The 14016-nt window shown below is 40.9% G+C and overlaps 1 protein-coding gene across 5 annotated transcripts in view; it reads left to right on the top strand.

The window, feature by feature from the left end:
• UTRN (utrophin) overlaps nt 1-14016 on the top strand; it is a 334555-nt gene that overhangs the window by 54267 nt on the left and 266272 nt on the right. For all 5 annotated transcript variants that reach the window (XM_079299176.1, XM_079299179.1, XM_079299174.1 and 2 more), the window contains one exon: nt 2984-3045. In XM_079299176.1, the coding sequence (XP_079155302.1) occupies nt 2984-3045 (62 nt within the window). The remainder of the gene's footprint in view (nt 1-2983; nt 3046-14016) is intronic.

Consider the following 14016-nt stretch of genomic DNA (forward strand, 5'->3'; position numbering starts at 1 on the left):
GGGATGCTCTGCTTCTTAAGGGGGATAGTAAGGGGGTACATGCATTCATATACTTTCGTTCACCAAGTCTTTTATCAAGACCAGGCAGTTTGTGTTTATCAAAGATGTGGATGTTGGTGGATTTTTCTCCCTTCCTAGAAAACCCTCTTTTTGAAGAGTGAAAAGGGGCTGGAATTTCAGTAAGTGCTGTGTGTGCAGCCTCAGCACACCTAGCAGGAGCACTGCCACAACTGGTCTGAGGTGCTGGGGAGCAGCTGTAGGAGCAAGGCCTGCTGAGGGAGTCCTGGCAGGCTGGAGCTGTGGAATGCTGAGCAGAGCTGTCACCTCCTGCCATGCCTGTGCTCGGGAGGGGGCTGAATGCTCCAAGAGTGGGGTGTGTAGAGCTTCTACTGCACTGGATTTATAAATCCAGAACCCATTTTCATGAATATTCCTCTCCTTTTACACAGTCATGCAACTGTTTCTGGTCTCTCTGTTCTTTGCCTTTGTCATGGTAAGGAGTAGTAATCTTGAAAGATGTGATACCTTAAACTGTGGTGTTACTCTTCATTCTCACAGATGCTTAAGGAAGTGAAAAAGCAAATGGAACCTTAGAAAAGAAAGCATCATGGTACATAGGGGTGTAGTTGGGGAGACTGGTTAATGAATGATATTTAGAAAGAGAAACATGTTTGAATCTCACTATGTTCAATACAAACAATATTTGCAGTTAAAACTAATGTAAAACATCGTTCCAACAGTGGCATTTGGGTCAATCTAGTCTATTCCTGTGTCTTAAAAGGAAAGAAAGGAAACAGACTTGTAGGGGAAAAATGGATTAAATATATATATTTTTTTTCATGTTGTCTGCCAGGCTCCTGTGAGAGGGATGCTTAGGATCTACCAGGAAGTTACTTGATTTGGTCTTTGGCAAGGAGCTGTATGCCACTGAGGAGAAAAGACAGGGTTAACAAGGTGTCTTAGGTAATGATACTCCTGTGAAACAACACCTTGAATTTAAACATTCTGAGCATGGCATGTTGTGCACATGCTATAGCTATCTTGAAGCTTGCTCAGAAAAATCTTTTAATCCATTGTGCTGTGTTTGATGTCTGGTTGAGCTTGAGGTGTGACTCAGGAGTAGGGTTTGTTGGATCAGCTTGAGCTGCCAAAGAGGAGGGGCATAGAAGGGTGAAACAGTGGCTCCTGGCTGACATGCACAATTGTCCTAAGCAGGTTTTTCAGCTGTAGCCTAAAAGAAGCCCAGAACAAAGGTTATAATTTAAATGGATGTGAACAATTTCATGCAGTTTAAGTTTTTCAACTGTCAGGACACTTCATCTCTTACCAATGTGACTTCTTGTATCTGGACTGAGCTGTAGCCACTATTCCTTGCTGTTAGGTAAAACATATCTGATTATTTGTTTGTGTTTGTAGCAGCTGTTTGGCTAGCTATATTAGATGTAAATACATGGGTAGTGTCAGCTTCAGATGCCTATTAGGCCAGAAATGAGAAATGTTGAGATCATTGATCTAGGAAATCTTATGGATGTATTCTGTGGTTTTTATTTTTTTAATATCTGTATTTTATAGATAACTTTATTGTATAACTCTAATTGCTGAGGTATATGATCTTATAAGTGGTGCATTTTAATCATAATCTGATATTGCTTCAGATTGCATGAAGTAGAAAATTTGAGTTGCAATCGGGCTTTTTCTATGGCTTCATTCCAAGTGCAGAGACAGTTAGTCTGGAAACCATTGTGGTTTGCTGCTTAGTGGTATGGATTCTGGAAAAATTGATGCCAGCTGCCACCAAGAGGTTCTGCAAGAGACAATCAGACAGCAGCATGTTGTGGTTGCCTGAAGGGTATCTCAAGACTGGTCTGCCAAAAAGCTGATGGAGACTTGAAGGGCTCTTGGAGGCTCCTGATCTGGGCTGCAGCCCAGTTTGCCTGATGTAAGGCACTGAGTGCCCTCGCTGTGGTTTGTGAAGGGTTTGGAGGTTAAAGCCTTTGACAGGCTGCATGTATGTATTTTCCTGCCTGCAGCAAGCAGACCTGGAAATCAGTGCTGGGTAAACCTCCCTTGTCTAGTTTGGTTGTCAGCAGTTATTTCACTGTCATTTAAGTACAGGTGATGAAGCACAGGCTCCCCTTGAGCTGTGCTCGGTGCAATTTACCCAAGATGTGTCCTGTGATACAGGCAGGAGTGTCTGTCCTGTGCTGGAGGTGACTCACCCTGGTTTAGTGGGACAGGCTCTGTAAAATTGCAGGTGACTCCTAAATGGCTTCCTTAGGCATCCTGGAAAGCTGCCTTCTCTGCACAGCTGGAGGCCTCTGCTCCTCCCTATAGGTGCTTGCCTGCCTTTCCTCCTTGTCCTGCTGGGTCCTTCTGGCTGTCTCCCAGACCCTAGGTTGTACTTTGGTGTCACACCAGCAGGACATGTGAAGGGAAGGGCTGCTGAGCCCTTCCCACACCTTAGCTGAACTTGTCTGTGACAGATCACTAACATGGTTCTGAACCCAGGTGCAAAAGCAGGCTGAGGGTGGGTAAGGCCAGTGTTTCAAGAGTTGTCCCAGCAGCTTTGCTACCACAGAGGCTATTATCTGCATCAGAAGCTTGAATAAGGTCCTCAGCACCTTTTGGAGTAATGCATTCAGGCAAAAAGGTGTTGACAAAGTCTGTTAATTAAAAGCCCATGGTTTCATAGGTTGTTTTTCACCAGATGGGAGCCTGTGAATTTTATGCATCAGAAACGAGCTTGGGGAGGTGCTGTGAAGCTGATTCTAATGCAAAGGAGCTGCTGTGGTTACTAGCAAAGGCAAAACATTTGTGTGACTCTGCAAGTACCGAAGTGTTGTAGATGGGTGAACACCTTTGTTGACAGAAGGCAAAAAATTCTCCGGCTTCTCAGGACAGTGTTTAATGTGACCTGTATTGAACACTCTGGCATTGAGAAGAATGCACTTTCACTCATTGTTTTCTTATTCTCTCTTTCCAGATGAACACAATGATGTACAGAAAAAAACCTTTACAAAATGGATAAATGCTCGGTTTTCCAAGGTAATGTTGGTTTGGATGTACTACTTTATTTTGTTTGCTTCACTGTTTAGAGTAATTTTGGTTAAATATACTTTGCTCTTACTCTTGTTGAATAATCTGAGTAAAATGTCAGTGTGTGTGGTGAAAACAGATAAAATACTGTAGTGTTCCTTCAATTTTCTTATGAACACAAACATTTGATGCTGTGCTTTAAGAAAAAATGAGACATTCTATTTGTTAATAAATTGCAGTAGTTATTTGCATGGACATGTCTGTTTGGTTTTTAGTTTTGGCTTGGTTTAGTTTATTTCTACATGCAGTTTTCAAAGAGCATTGCAGAAGATTCAAAATCTTCATCACTATGTTTACTCCATTGCTGAGTCAGCTTTATTCTTCAAACCTCTCGTTGAAGCTACCTGGTGTTGCTACTTGAGTCCCAACTGAAATTTTATATAATTACTTGCTCATTTTGAATTTTCCTTGGCTCTCATGCTGTGCGTTTCTCATTTTAATTCTCTTTGCTGGCTTGAAGGATCTTTCATGGTTTGGGATGATAAAGGAAGTGAAGTTTGCTTTGGAATGCTATTTAAAGCCTGCTATTTTACACTGTTCTGCTGATAGAGAAAAATGACGCTTTGCCCAGAAGCATAACTGTCGGTGGAGAGTTTTCCTACTTTGTAGTTTGGATGTGTGAAAGAACCTGGAATCTTGTCAGGGAAAGCTCATGATTTTTTTTCTACCTAGTGTGGTGCTGCAAATGGGGTAATTACTATTTTGTGTGCTCTTATTTAAGGGCAGCATGCATGTGAAATCCTGAAAGCAGATATAAATATAAAAAGGGGTGTGGGGTGTGTGTTGTGGTTCTTTTGGTTGTTGGTTTGTTTTTTTTTCTTTTCCAAATAAAGCTGCAACAGTGCTTTAGAAATGAATGGCTGCTTATGGAGTGCTGCCCTTCTGAAGTTCTTGATCAGTAATGTAAGGAATTTTTACCTTCATTTCCTTCCTGTGCAATAGGACACTGGGCAATGCAAGGCTTGTGGCCTTGGTTGAGTCATTTTGGCTTAGGTTTGGTTTGATTGAAAGCTGATATCCAGCACTCTTCATCCAATGCATTCTTGGCTAGTTTGCTCTTCAGAGGATGAGTGTGTGTGTGTGGGTAGCTGGTTGCTCTATGCTCACTTTTGATTCCTGCCCAGGAGTGGTGGTCCTGCAGGAGGAGCATTAAGGCAGGATCAAATAAGGAAAGAAAATGTGGTGAGAAGGAAAGGACTGCCTGTAGTCCTGTAGCTGGCATAAAGATGACATGAACATGGAAATGACAGTCATATTGAGAATGTGCCAGGTCATTTATCTGTGAGTGCTGTGGGCACTGTATTGAAGATGGTAAAATTGTTTTCAGTCGTTCTGCTTATATTCACGTGGATATATCCTATGAAGTGTCTTTCCTTCTGTGCTGTGTAATCAGATAGATCCTGCTAATCTCCTGGGTTTCCCTGGCACAGGGTATGGTCAGATACTCACAGGATTTGAAGTAGCTGTAGCTTTGTAACTCTGCAACTTCATGGCCCATTAAACACCTGAAGCAATGAAAGCCTTGTTAATGATTAAAGAGACCCTTATAAAAGGACATACTCTGACTGCTGCATGTCCAGTTCAGATTTGAGCATGGCTATTCTGGCATGACAAGATACAGATTTATGAAGACTGGCATGTTCAAATTGTAAGGAAAATGGTGGTGTGAAGTAGAAATCACCTCAAGTAAGAATGTCTAGTTTCAACTGTACCTTAAAAATGGAAACAATCAGGATTTCAGTCCTGTTGCGTCGAAGTTTTTTTATGTACCAAGTCATTCAGGTTGTTTAAAATTCTTTTAATGTGAACTAGATTGATTAACTGCTTAGTAGGGTAGAGAGATTTTAGAGGTTGGTTAAATGTAATCTTACATTGCAGAAAACAATGTGGTAACTTAAATATTTTGTGTGGAATTAAGATTTCATTCCAAGAGTTTTGCTTGTCTTTCCATGTTAATTATACTTGCTTGCCCTGTGCTTGCCCTTCGTTTAACCAAATAAAAAGTGATCTGTTGAGCCTTTATAAACTAGTTTAGCATAGAAAAATTGTAAAATTGCAATTGCATAATGCTGAGTTTTTCATTTCAATAAGGTTTTATAAAGGGTCTAAGAAGAGAGCAGTCTTTCCCTACTCTCATCAGAGAGTAGGTAGGCGAGTTAAACACTTCATGTATCTCAAGTGTGCTGTGAGGTGCCTGCTTTGGTACTCTGATTGGCGAGATAAGAGTTCTTGGTGCAGTTCCCAGAACAGTAACTTGGTTTTGAGCTCTTGGTTTAAACTGTGCTAGAATGATGCCTTTTATTTGTGTGTGTTGCTTGTGTTTAAATGTTTGTGCCTTGAAATCAAGGCACAAACATTTAAAATGGATCGAGCTTTAAGCTCAATAAATGTCCTCAGCCAAGACTCAGTCCTCTCTTAGACACACCTTAGGAGGGCTGTACACACTACAGCTCACAAGCCTATGAGGGCTGTGTAGTAAGGATATTTTGTTAAAATTAAAGGAAATAAAAATTGTTAGAGGAATAGTCTGTTACCGAGCTTTAACCAACAGGGAAGTTTATACTCCAACAAATATTGGGACAGAGCATTTCAGCATATATTTATAAAGCCATGTCATGTTTTTACTTACTGTATTTTTTTCCATTTCTTTTTCCAGTCTAATTTCAAGATTGATTTAACTGTTCTCCTGTGGCATGGCCTTACCAATTAAACTATCTAGATTTATGGGTTGCTGATATATATTCTTTGCACTATGTAGCATTGTTTTTTATCCTTTTATCCCTTTCTATATTTATCCTCATTAATACTTACTAGTTCATACATATTATTTTCAGAACACCTTTCTGCTATGCAAAAATGCTGTATTGTCACAGTGGTTTTTAGCCTCTGCAAATAAGGGTAAACATCAGAACTGGCTACTAATTTTGAGTGCCCATTCTGATACTTTAGCTAAATTATTCTAAAGGATTTGGCATTTCTTTGATGTTTCTGGATATGAAACAGAGGTTTTGATTCTTTTGACAGAATTCAGAAGGTTTATCTCTTCTGCTAACTCAATCAAACCATTCAAAATATCTAGGTTTTCACATGAAGCTTGATCAGCAATTGGGACTTGAAGATGATTATGCTGGTGTCACCAAGGAGAAGTCTCTTAATCTGGCACATAGTTAGTAATTGCTTGTAAAATGGTGTTTTAAATGATTCTGATGAGTTACAGGGCAGCTTCTGGCAAACAATGGAGTTTGAATTCAAGTTGGCAGGATAATTTAGTGCTCCAGTACCCACATGTTATTTGTTTCACGTAGGTAAAGAGAAAGTGAACCAAGATTTTGTAATCACCCCTAGTTTGTCCAAATATCTGAATAACTTCAATCTTTATCTACATACATGTTTTATTAGCATGCCTGGTATTTTTAGCTGCATCTTGCAGATCTCCGATGCTTCAGATTATAATTACAGTGCAGAATAGTGGATGAAAACTCATACTTGCAACTCCAGAAGGTTTCTAGAAACTTGATAGGCTTGTTAAGGAATTCAGGAGTCTTGTGTCCCACTTTAGAACCCTGCAAGTACAATTCTTTCTGCCCTATTTTCTTTCTTTACTCCTATTCTCTGACCCTGTTTTTGGTTTGTTTGTTTGTTTTTTTTCCCCCCTCACTTACTATTACACCTTCTCATGTCAGAAGCCTTGCCTGCCTGGCAAATCCTTGCAGATCTGGAGTTAGAGTGCCCTGCCTATTTCATGTCCACTATTGCCTTTGTCACTTTACTTTTTTTTCCTATCAAGACCCAGTTTTTCTTTTTAAAGCTCCAGACCTGCTCCATCTGCCCTTCATTTCCCCTCTCCTGCCTTTACAGGATTTGATGCTTCTGTGGTCAGTCCTATTTTTGCATCTCCCTTTGTCTCAGCAGTACTAACCTTGCCCTCCCTTTACCTTCTTGCAGGATTCAGTCTTTGTTGGCTTAAGTTTTCCCATTTTCCAAGGTGGTACTTTTCCAAATTTCCTTTCAGATTGGATCCTCTCCTCCTCTGCTATTCCTGAACTTGGCAGCTGGAACACAAAGTCAGCACAAGAAACATGATTCCTTACCTTAATTTAGACCCATGGAGTCAGGTCTGTCACAGCCTGTCGGAACTTACTGCTGTCACTCACTAGGGGAAGTTTACAGATGCAGCAATGACAAACTGAGACTCTTTTTACCAAAACCTTGTTTCTTCACTGCATTTGGGAAATTTTCCCACAGCAATGGCAAAAAAAGCTTTTTTTTGACTAAGAAGGTTGTGCTCATGGAAAAGGGCATAAAAACCCAGAGATTTGCAGTACTCAGTGAAAATGACACTAGGTTTCCCTGCCCCTCAGTTATAAGTCTTGGATATGGGAGGCTGTTGAATGGAGCTGGCTGGGGCATTGTTCCAAAGTGTCAGGAGCTGCATTCAAGCCCTTGGATTCCTGAGTGCTGGGCCTCCCTTTCCTTTCCATCATGTGTTCCCATCGCTATCCAATCCAAGCTCAGTTTCTTTTTTTTTATGCACAGTGTTCTGCATTTGCTGTGTTCTTGCTGCATATGTGTTTGTGACTCTGCTCCTCCAGGTCCTGTGCTAGTGCCCTGACATCTGCATTGGCCAGCATTGACAGGGCTTGGAGCCAGGCCAGGACCTGCCAGTGTGAATGAACCAGGCAACCCACACTTTTACAGCATCTTAAGTGCTTTTTCCTACTCTGTGATTGTCCCAAAAATACGTTTCACTTTAGGATTAAAGAGGTGGAAGTGCAGCTTGGGAGCTGCATGCATCCTCCAGGGCTGAGCTCCAAGCCAGCCTTTGCAGAGGCAAGGGCTCAGTGTGGGGCTCCTGTGCATTTCCCTGCCTGGGCTCTGGTGTGTCTCTTCCCCTGGAAGGACACCAAAGAAAAATGAGAGAAGAGAGGCCAGTAGGAGAACTGATAAGCTGTGCTTGGAGTGCTTTGGGGTGTTGTGGCTTTATGTGCATCTTAAAATTGAAACAGTTAATTCCTCATTATACCAGGCATTAATTTGTTAACTGCAAAGTCTTTTAGCTTTTTGTGTGGTGTGATGTGCTGTGAATAGATGTTTTTCTCCATTTCTGCTCCTTAATTTTCATTCCTCTAAGGGTTGTTTTGTCATAATAGTAAATGCCAGGTCCTGTACTTCTGAAGACATTTTGTAGCTCCACTGCTAACCCTTAGCAACTGTGTTAAATCTTTTGAAAGGCAAAATTATACCTATTCATGGTAATTAATTTCACATGACCTAAGATACCTGAGGTCAAAGACATTTCAGAAGTGTTTTTCTTGGGAGGGGAAGAAGAATGATGGAGTTCAATGTATTAGTCATGCAAGAAAAGAGATCAAAAAGATTGATTAGTCAATTTTTTCTGTCCAAGGTGACATCACCTAAGATAGTGTCTAGTCCTTTTTGCAGTTCAGTTTTTGTGGTGCAAGCAAGGAAATACTCAATGGTTGGTAAAATATTCTGCAGTCTAATTACTTCTGGTATTTTTCCATGCTGAATTTAACTGTAAAATATAACTTCACTCAAAGATAGCCAAAGCTTAAAAAACAACAGCCTTGGTAGAAAAGAGGAATAATCTGGGTGGAAAAGGATTAGTGCTTGCATGAGATGGCCTTGAAAAAGTCAATTTTTAGTCTACTTTTTTCTTAGTCTCTTTTTATGAGAAGACCAACTAGACCTTTTCTAGGCCTAGGATATATATTAGCCAAGAAGCACAAAAATAAAATTTTCTTCTCCAATAGGTTATGAGTTATAGTAAGAGTGACTACTTTCTATCATAAAAGCAATAATATGTAGTAGTCTATGATGTCTCCCAGATATAACTACAGCAAAGAAAATGCCAGTTTTCTGCCCTCCTTTCAATTTCTGTTGCTTTCTGCTCTAAGAACAAGGTGTAGGCAGCATCTCCCTTGCTGGACTTGAAAGCTTGGTATAGTAATATGGACTGTAAGTATTGTTGACTTGGTCAATGCTCTGGGAGTGGGATACAGTTTGACTCTGCTTCTTTGGCTTGGTTATCATCCCAGTTGTTGGAGTATTTGGGGGACCTTCTCAAGAACTAGAGCTGAACCTGGTAGAGGCACCAAAGGAAATCTGTTCCTTTACCTGTTAGCTGCTAATGAGAATAGTCAACCTGGTTAGCAGGAATATTTGTAAGGGTCCCTTTGAAGTTACCTTGGCTTAATAAACTATAAATAGGAGGATAACCTAGTCTTAGAAGAGAAATAACTGACAGTGGTAAACAGGGTCCCAACTGCCCCTGCTGCTATTGTTATGTAATGAGGCTTAATTGCAAGCTGAGGTTGTTACCGTTACATTAAGCATGTTATTATAGTGTAGGCTTATGTAAATGCATTGATAAATACACTGGATAGAGGAAGACCTACAGAATTACTATTGCCTTGCTGTGCTATTTGCTCTGATAGATCTTCCCTCCTTCAGTCATGTTGTCAGTTGAGTATTTTAGGTGTTCTCTGATTTGAACTATCTTTAGCTTTTCAGCTTTGCTGCTCCTTAAATTCATGTCTGTCATCTAGTAGAATCAACATTTCCAGCATATCTCAGTGATGAGTATTACTTCCTCCTGCCACCCCCTGTTAATCTGGGGTTTTAAATAGCTATTTAGTTGCTTGTAACTATTTTATTTTTGAGCACCAGTAGTTGAAAATAATTTGGTTTATAAAGTGTCTTCATCTTATGATTGTAACTTCTTATTTGTTTTGCTTGGTATTTGAAATCATAGTTTTGGTACTAGTGTTGTGTTGAGATGCCACAACTCCTTGGAAATATTCAGCATTGAGTATACTCAGTAAAAATGTATGCCACAGTATAGCTAGTATTTATGTGTGATGTCCTGTAACTGCATGTTAGTGGAAGGAGAATGGAAAAAAAGTATCACATATTAATAAAAATACTTCTGTAAACAATGTCAATGGTCTTAAATTAGAAACGGGCAAGATTTGTTGACATGGTTGTTTACTTTATGCAATGACCTTTTTGCTTTCTGATTTGTTTCCCACATTGAATTCCCACGTGCTGGCCTTATGATGTAGCAGCACTTGACATGTTTCTTACTTGGTCTTGGTCATGATAAAGTCTAGTTCTTGCTCCTGTGTTGTTTGAATTTAAACTGGTTACCATGAGTTCCCTGGGAATGTATTTGAACATTATGAATAGTTCATTCTCTCATTTAAGAACTTAACTTGCTCAGTATTTTCCCCTTCTCAAAGGAAAAGAGTCTTCTGCCATTCTACTACTTTGACCTATGTATTGAGCATCTTATTAGATGCTGAAAGTTGTCATATACTGGTTAAAAGTAATTAATTAAAACAACTCTTAACTTCATAAAAGTGAACACTTGAAGATACAAGAATCTGATAGAAAATCAGTATGTACTGCTTTTTATGTCTTTTCAGGTTGTTTGGTGTTCCTGAAGTGGCAGATGATGTAAATGGCCACCAGGACTTTTCCCAGCACTACTCTGAGCAGCTGGAACTTGTCTGCTGCATTCCTTTAGTGACTGGTGAAGGTCATTTGTATGGTTTTATGAAATGTGTTACTTTCCTGGTGGCAGTCAATGTGCATTAACTGTGAAACTGAGAGGACCTTTCATCCTGGTTTTAATGTTGTGACTACAAGGCCTGAATCAGTATCACTGAGGAGGATGTGCAATAGAGGTGGCTTATCTCTTATTCTCCAATCTCTTTGGCATTCATTAATTAGAAAAGTTAGGTTGAATAATGTAGCCTCAATAATTATTGATTTAAAGCACATGTAAATTATCTGCTACAGGTAATTGATATGAGAATTTTGTTTCTACTTAAGCAACTAGGTAAACATTTAAACTTCTTTTATGATTACCTTTGCATATAATTTCATGTTCAAGAATAAAGAACATAAATAGTCATGATAAAATGATAAATAATAGCTGGTGTTTGAAAAAAGGAGGTTTTTGTCCTACTGAGAATTTAACACTCCCTTTTTCTCTCTAATTTGGCTCAGTTTGATACAGTTCCTTGTTGGTAATAAAGGGACAATTAACAATGTTCTACTGTAGAACATGATTGAGAATGATCAGTGTCTTGTAGCTATGGTGGCTTTAGTAGAAGAAACTGTAAGTGTTGATAGCTGGGCTTTTGACTGTCAGCAGCATTGGATGACTTAAAAAACTCTGATCTGGATTTTGTTTATATCTTCATCCATTTCCTGGGAACGCTTTCTGGCAAAGAGAAGGAATGATTTCTGCACAGTCATGTTGGCTGGCCTGGATGACCCTTCGTTGTGAGTAATTCTAGATGCACACAAGGAAGTGTGAGTCACCCACTTAAACATGATCCAGGTAGAGGGACTCAAAAGATGGCCAGAGGGGTATGTGAGGGCTGATGGTGTGAGGAGATCACCGTGTGTGGTATCTCCTTCCCAAATGGTGCTGGTATCTTGCTGGAAAGTGCAAAACTGATGCCTGAGGTGTCTGGTCTTGTGCATGTATGGTAGCATCTGCTCTCCAGCTCACAGACCACTAATAAACTGCAGCTTCCTCATGAGGTGAATCAACAGAAAAAGTGGTTTCTGCTGTGGATAACTATCAAAAGTTCTTTGTCTCTTCCCTCCCTTTCTTGTGTTCACACAAAGGCTAGCACTAAAATATTTGTTGGAATAAATGTAACATGATGGATTGGATCTGGTTCTGATCCTTGTGTATGTGCCTGGTGGTGCATAACTAATGTTATCACCATGTGAAGTTCATGAGAACACAAGCAAAGTTTAACCCACAACCTGTGCACAGTCTCTAGCTTTTGCTTTTTTACTTTCCTTTCTCTTGCTCTGCCTTTCCCCTTTCCTTTTTCCTCTTCCTCTTTCCCTTACACCAGCCCTGTTAAGTGAATCAACTCCTTTCCTGCTATCAGTGCTAATTTAAAGCACCAGGAAACCAACACTGCCTCTTTCCAAGTCTGTTAATTATGTTCTTTTGTCTGTTTTATCAAGTTCTTGTGTCTATTACAGTAACTGTGTGTAAAGCTCTGTTGGCAAAGCCTTCTTGAACAGGCTGAGGGAAAGAGATTGCTGCCAGGATATTTTGGTTTGTTTTTTCTGCTCTTGTGGTGAACATAAGCAAAGCTGAGGAAAACTACCTTCTGTTAACTGATAAAAGTGTTCAGTGAGGGGGATGTGTATGCTTTACACTCTGAACTGGCACAGATCTTCTCTGATACGGAGTGTGTCCCTGCCTGTCCTTTGTACTGTCTTGGTGGTGTGAACCAGACTCTATTTTTTCTTTGAGAAAGGACCTATTAGCTGCCTTGTATTTATACAGTGCTTAGCACAATGTACACTGCTCTTGAAGTACTTACAAACACAACTGTGACTAAACATTTGCCCTTGTGAAGGGCTCGATATGGTTTGTCACTGTCACTCTTTCTGTATGACAAATACTTAAGTTTCTCTATCCATTATGCTCAGTGATGGACTGCTTCTCCTTACAGGATGCTGGCAGGGGCTGAACTACTTTGTGCTGGTGTAGTCTTTAAGTAGTCAGAAAGTGACTAAGATGTCAGTTCTGAAAAAGAGAAATTTAGATTGTTTTAGCATACTGTATGCCAGGTGAGACTCTACAGAGAGAGAAATACATGTGCTTTTTGCATACTGCAGATTGTGTCTTTATTTGTGTGTATCTGTGGATATAGGCTTTATTTTTCAGAAGGCCAGATTATTTTTCTATTATTTTTAGGAGTGAGTGGTATGGATGTGGGTGGGTATGGTGAAGGAAGAAAGCTGCAGAGCCCCGTGCCTTACCTCTGTTCCTCCCCAGAGCCCAGGCTCTTGCAGCAGCATACCAGCCTGCCCTAGCATGCAGCTAGTCTCAGGGATGCCTGCTTCACCCCAGTGCAGTCTGCCTGGAACAGGTGCCCTCATGGTAGTCAAACCTTGGCTTTGACCCAGCAGTCTAAGTGTGCTCCTGGCCCCTGGACTAGAGGTACAGTCCAGCCTTGGAGGTCATGTATTGCAGCTCCCAGATTGCCCTTGCACTGCTACAGCAGCCTGGCCCAGTAGGCTTGGTGGTAGGCACTGCTTGTGGGGTGATGCAGCTTTTCATGGGTTTTGTCACAGAGATGGCAGCAGCTTCACCTGGCATAGGAGGACATGCATAGCTGCTTTGTCAGCGTTGCCCCAGAGCTTTTCTTTGTCGTCTCTGGGGAAATAAAGGTATGGGACTATCACCTGGGGCTGCCATTTAAAGAAATTACTTTCCTACACCCTTCTCTGCTTAATAAACTTCATGAGGCAGTCAGAAGCTGGGATCTGTAGCTGTTCTGTTTGCACAAAGAAAGTAGAAGATTTCCTGAAGTGCGATGGGTTGCTGTCAAACTGTATCCCAAGAAAGCAGTCCAGTATCCAGCTGCACTGGAGGGCAGAGCAGTGATATTTCTGACTGCAGACCTTATGGTTCACATAGCAGATCCTGCACAGAAGTGTGCATTTAGGTATGAGGAAAGTGCATGAGTGGGAGGAGGCAGTGTCAGCAGAGCAGGATGCAGTGCCTGTGCAGTCTCTGCTCCATTGGGACATCAATTGACTGTTGGGGCTGGCTTTGTGCCCTGATGGGACAGCTGAGGCTGCCTGGGTGGCAGCTGCCACCAGGTGTGTGCATGTGATTCAGGTGGGCGTGAGAAGATGGAGAAGCAGGTTTCCAGCTTTCCTGGTGGCTGTGCTTCTGTGGAGATGGTGATGGGTTTGGTGGGGTGGGTGTTGCAACCCTTTCGTAGAAACCTGAGTTTGTGTGTGGGAAAATAATATCCTGGGAGCTGACTTCTTTCCCTCAGAGACCATTTACTAGACTTCACTAAATACAGAGGCTTTGTATATTGCCTTGTCTGTTTTGAGGATAAT

This window comes from Erithacus rubecula (genome assembly GCF_903797595.1).
Source record: "Erithacus rubecula genome assembly, chromosome: 2".
NCBI lineage: Eukaryota > Metazoa > Chordata > Aves > Passeriformes > Muscicapidae > Erithacus > Erithacus rubecula.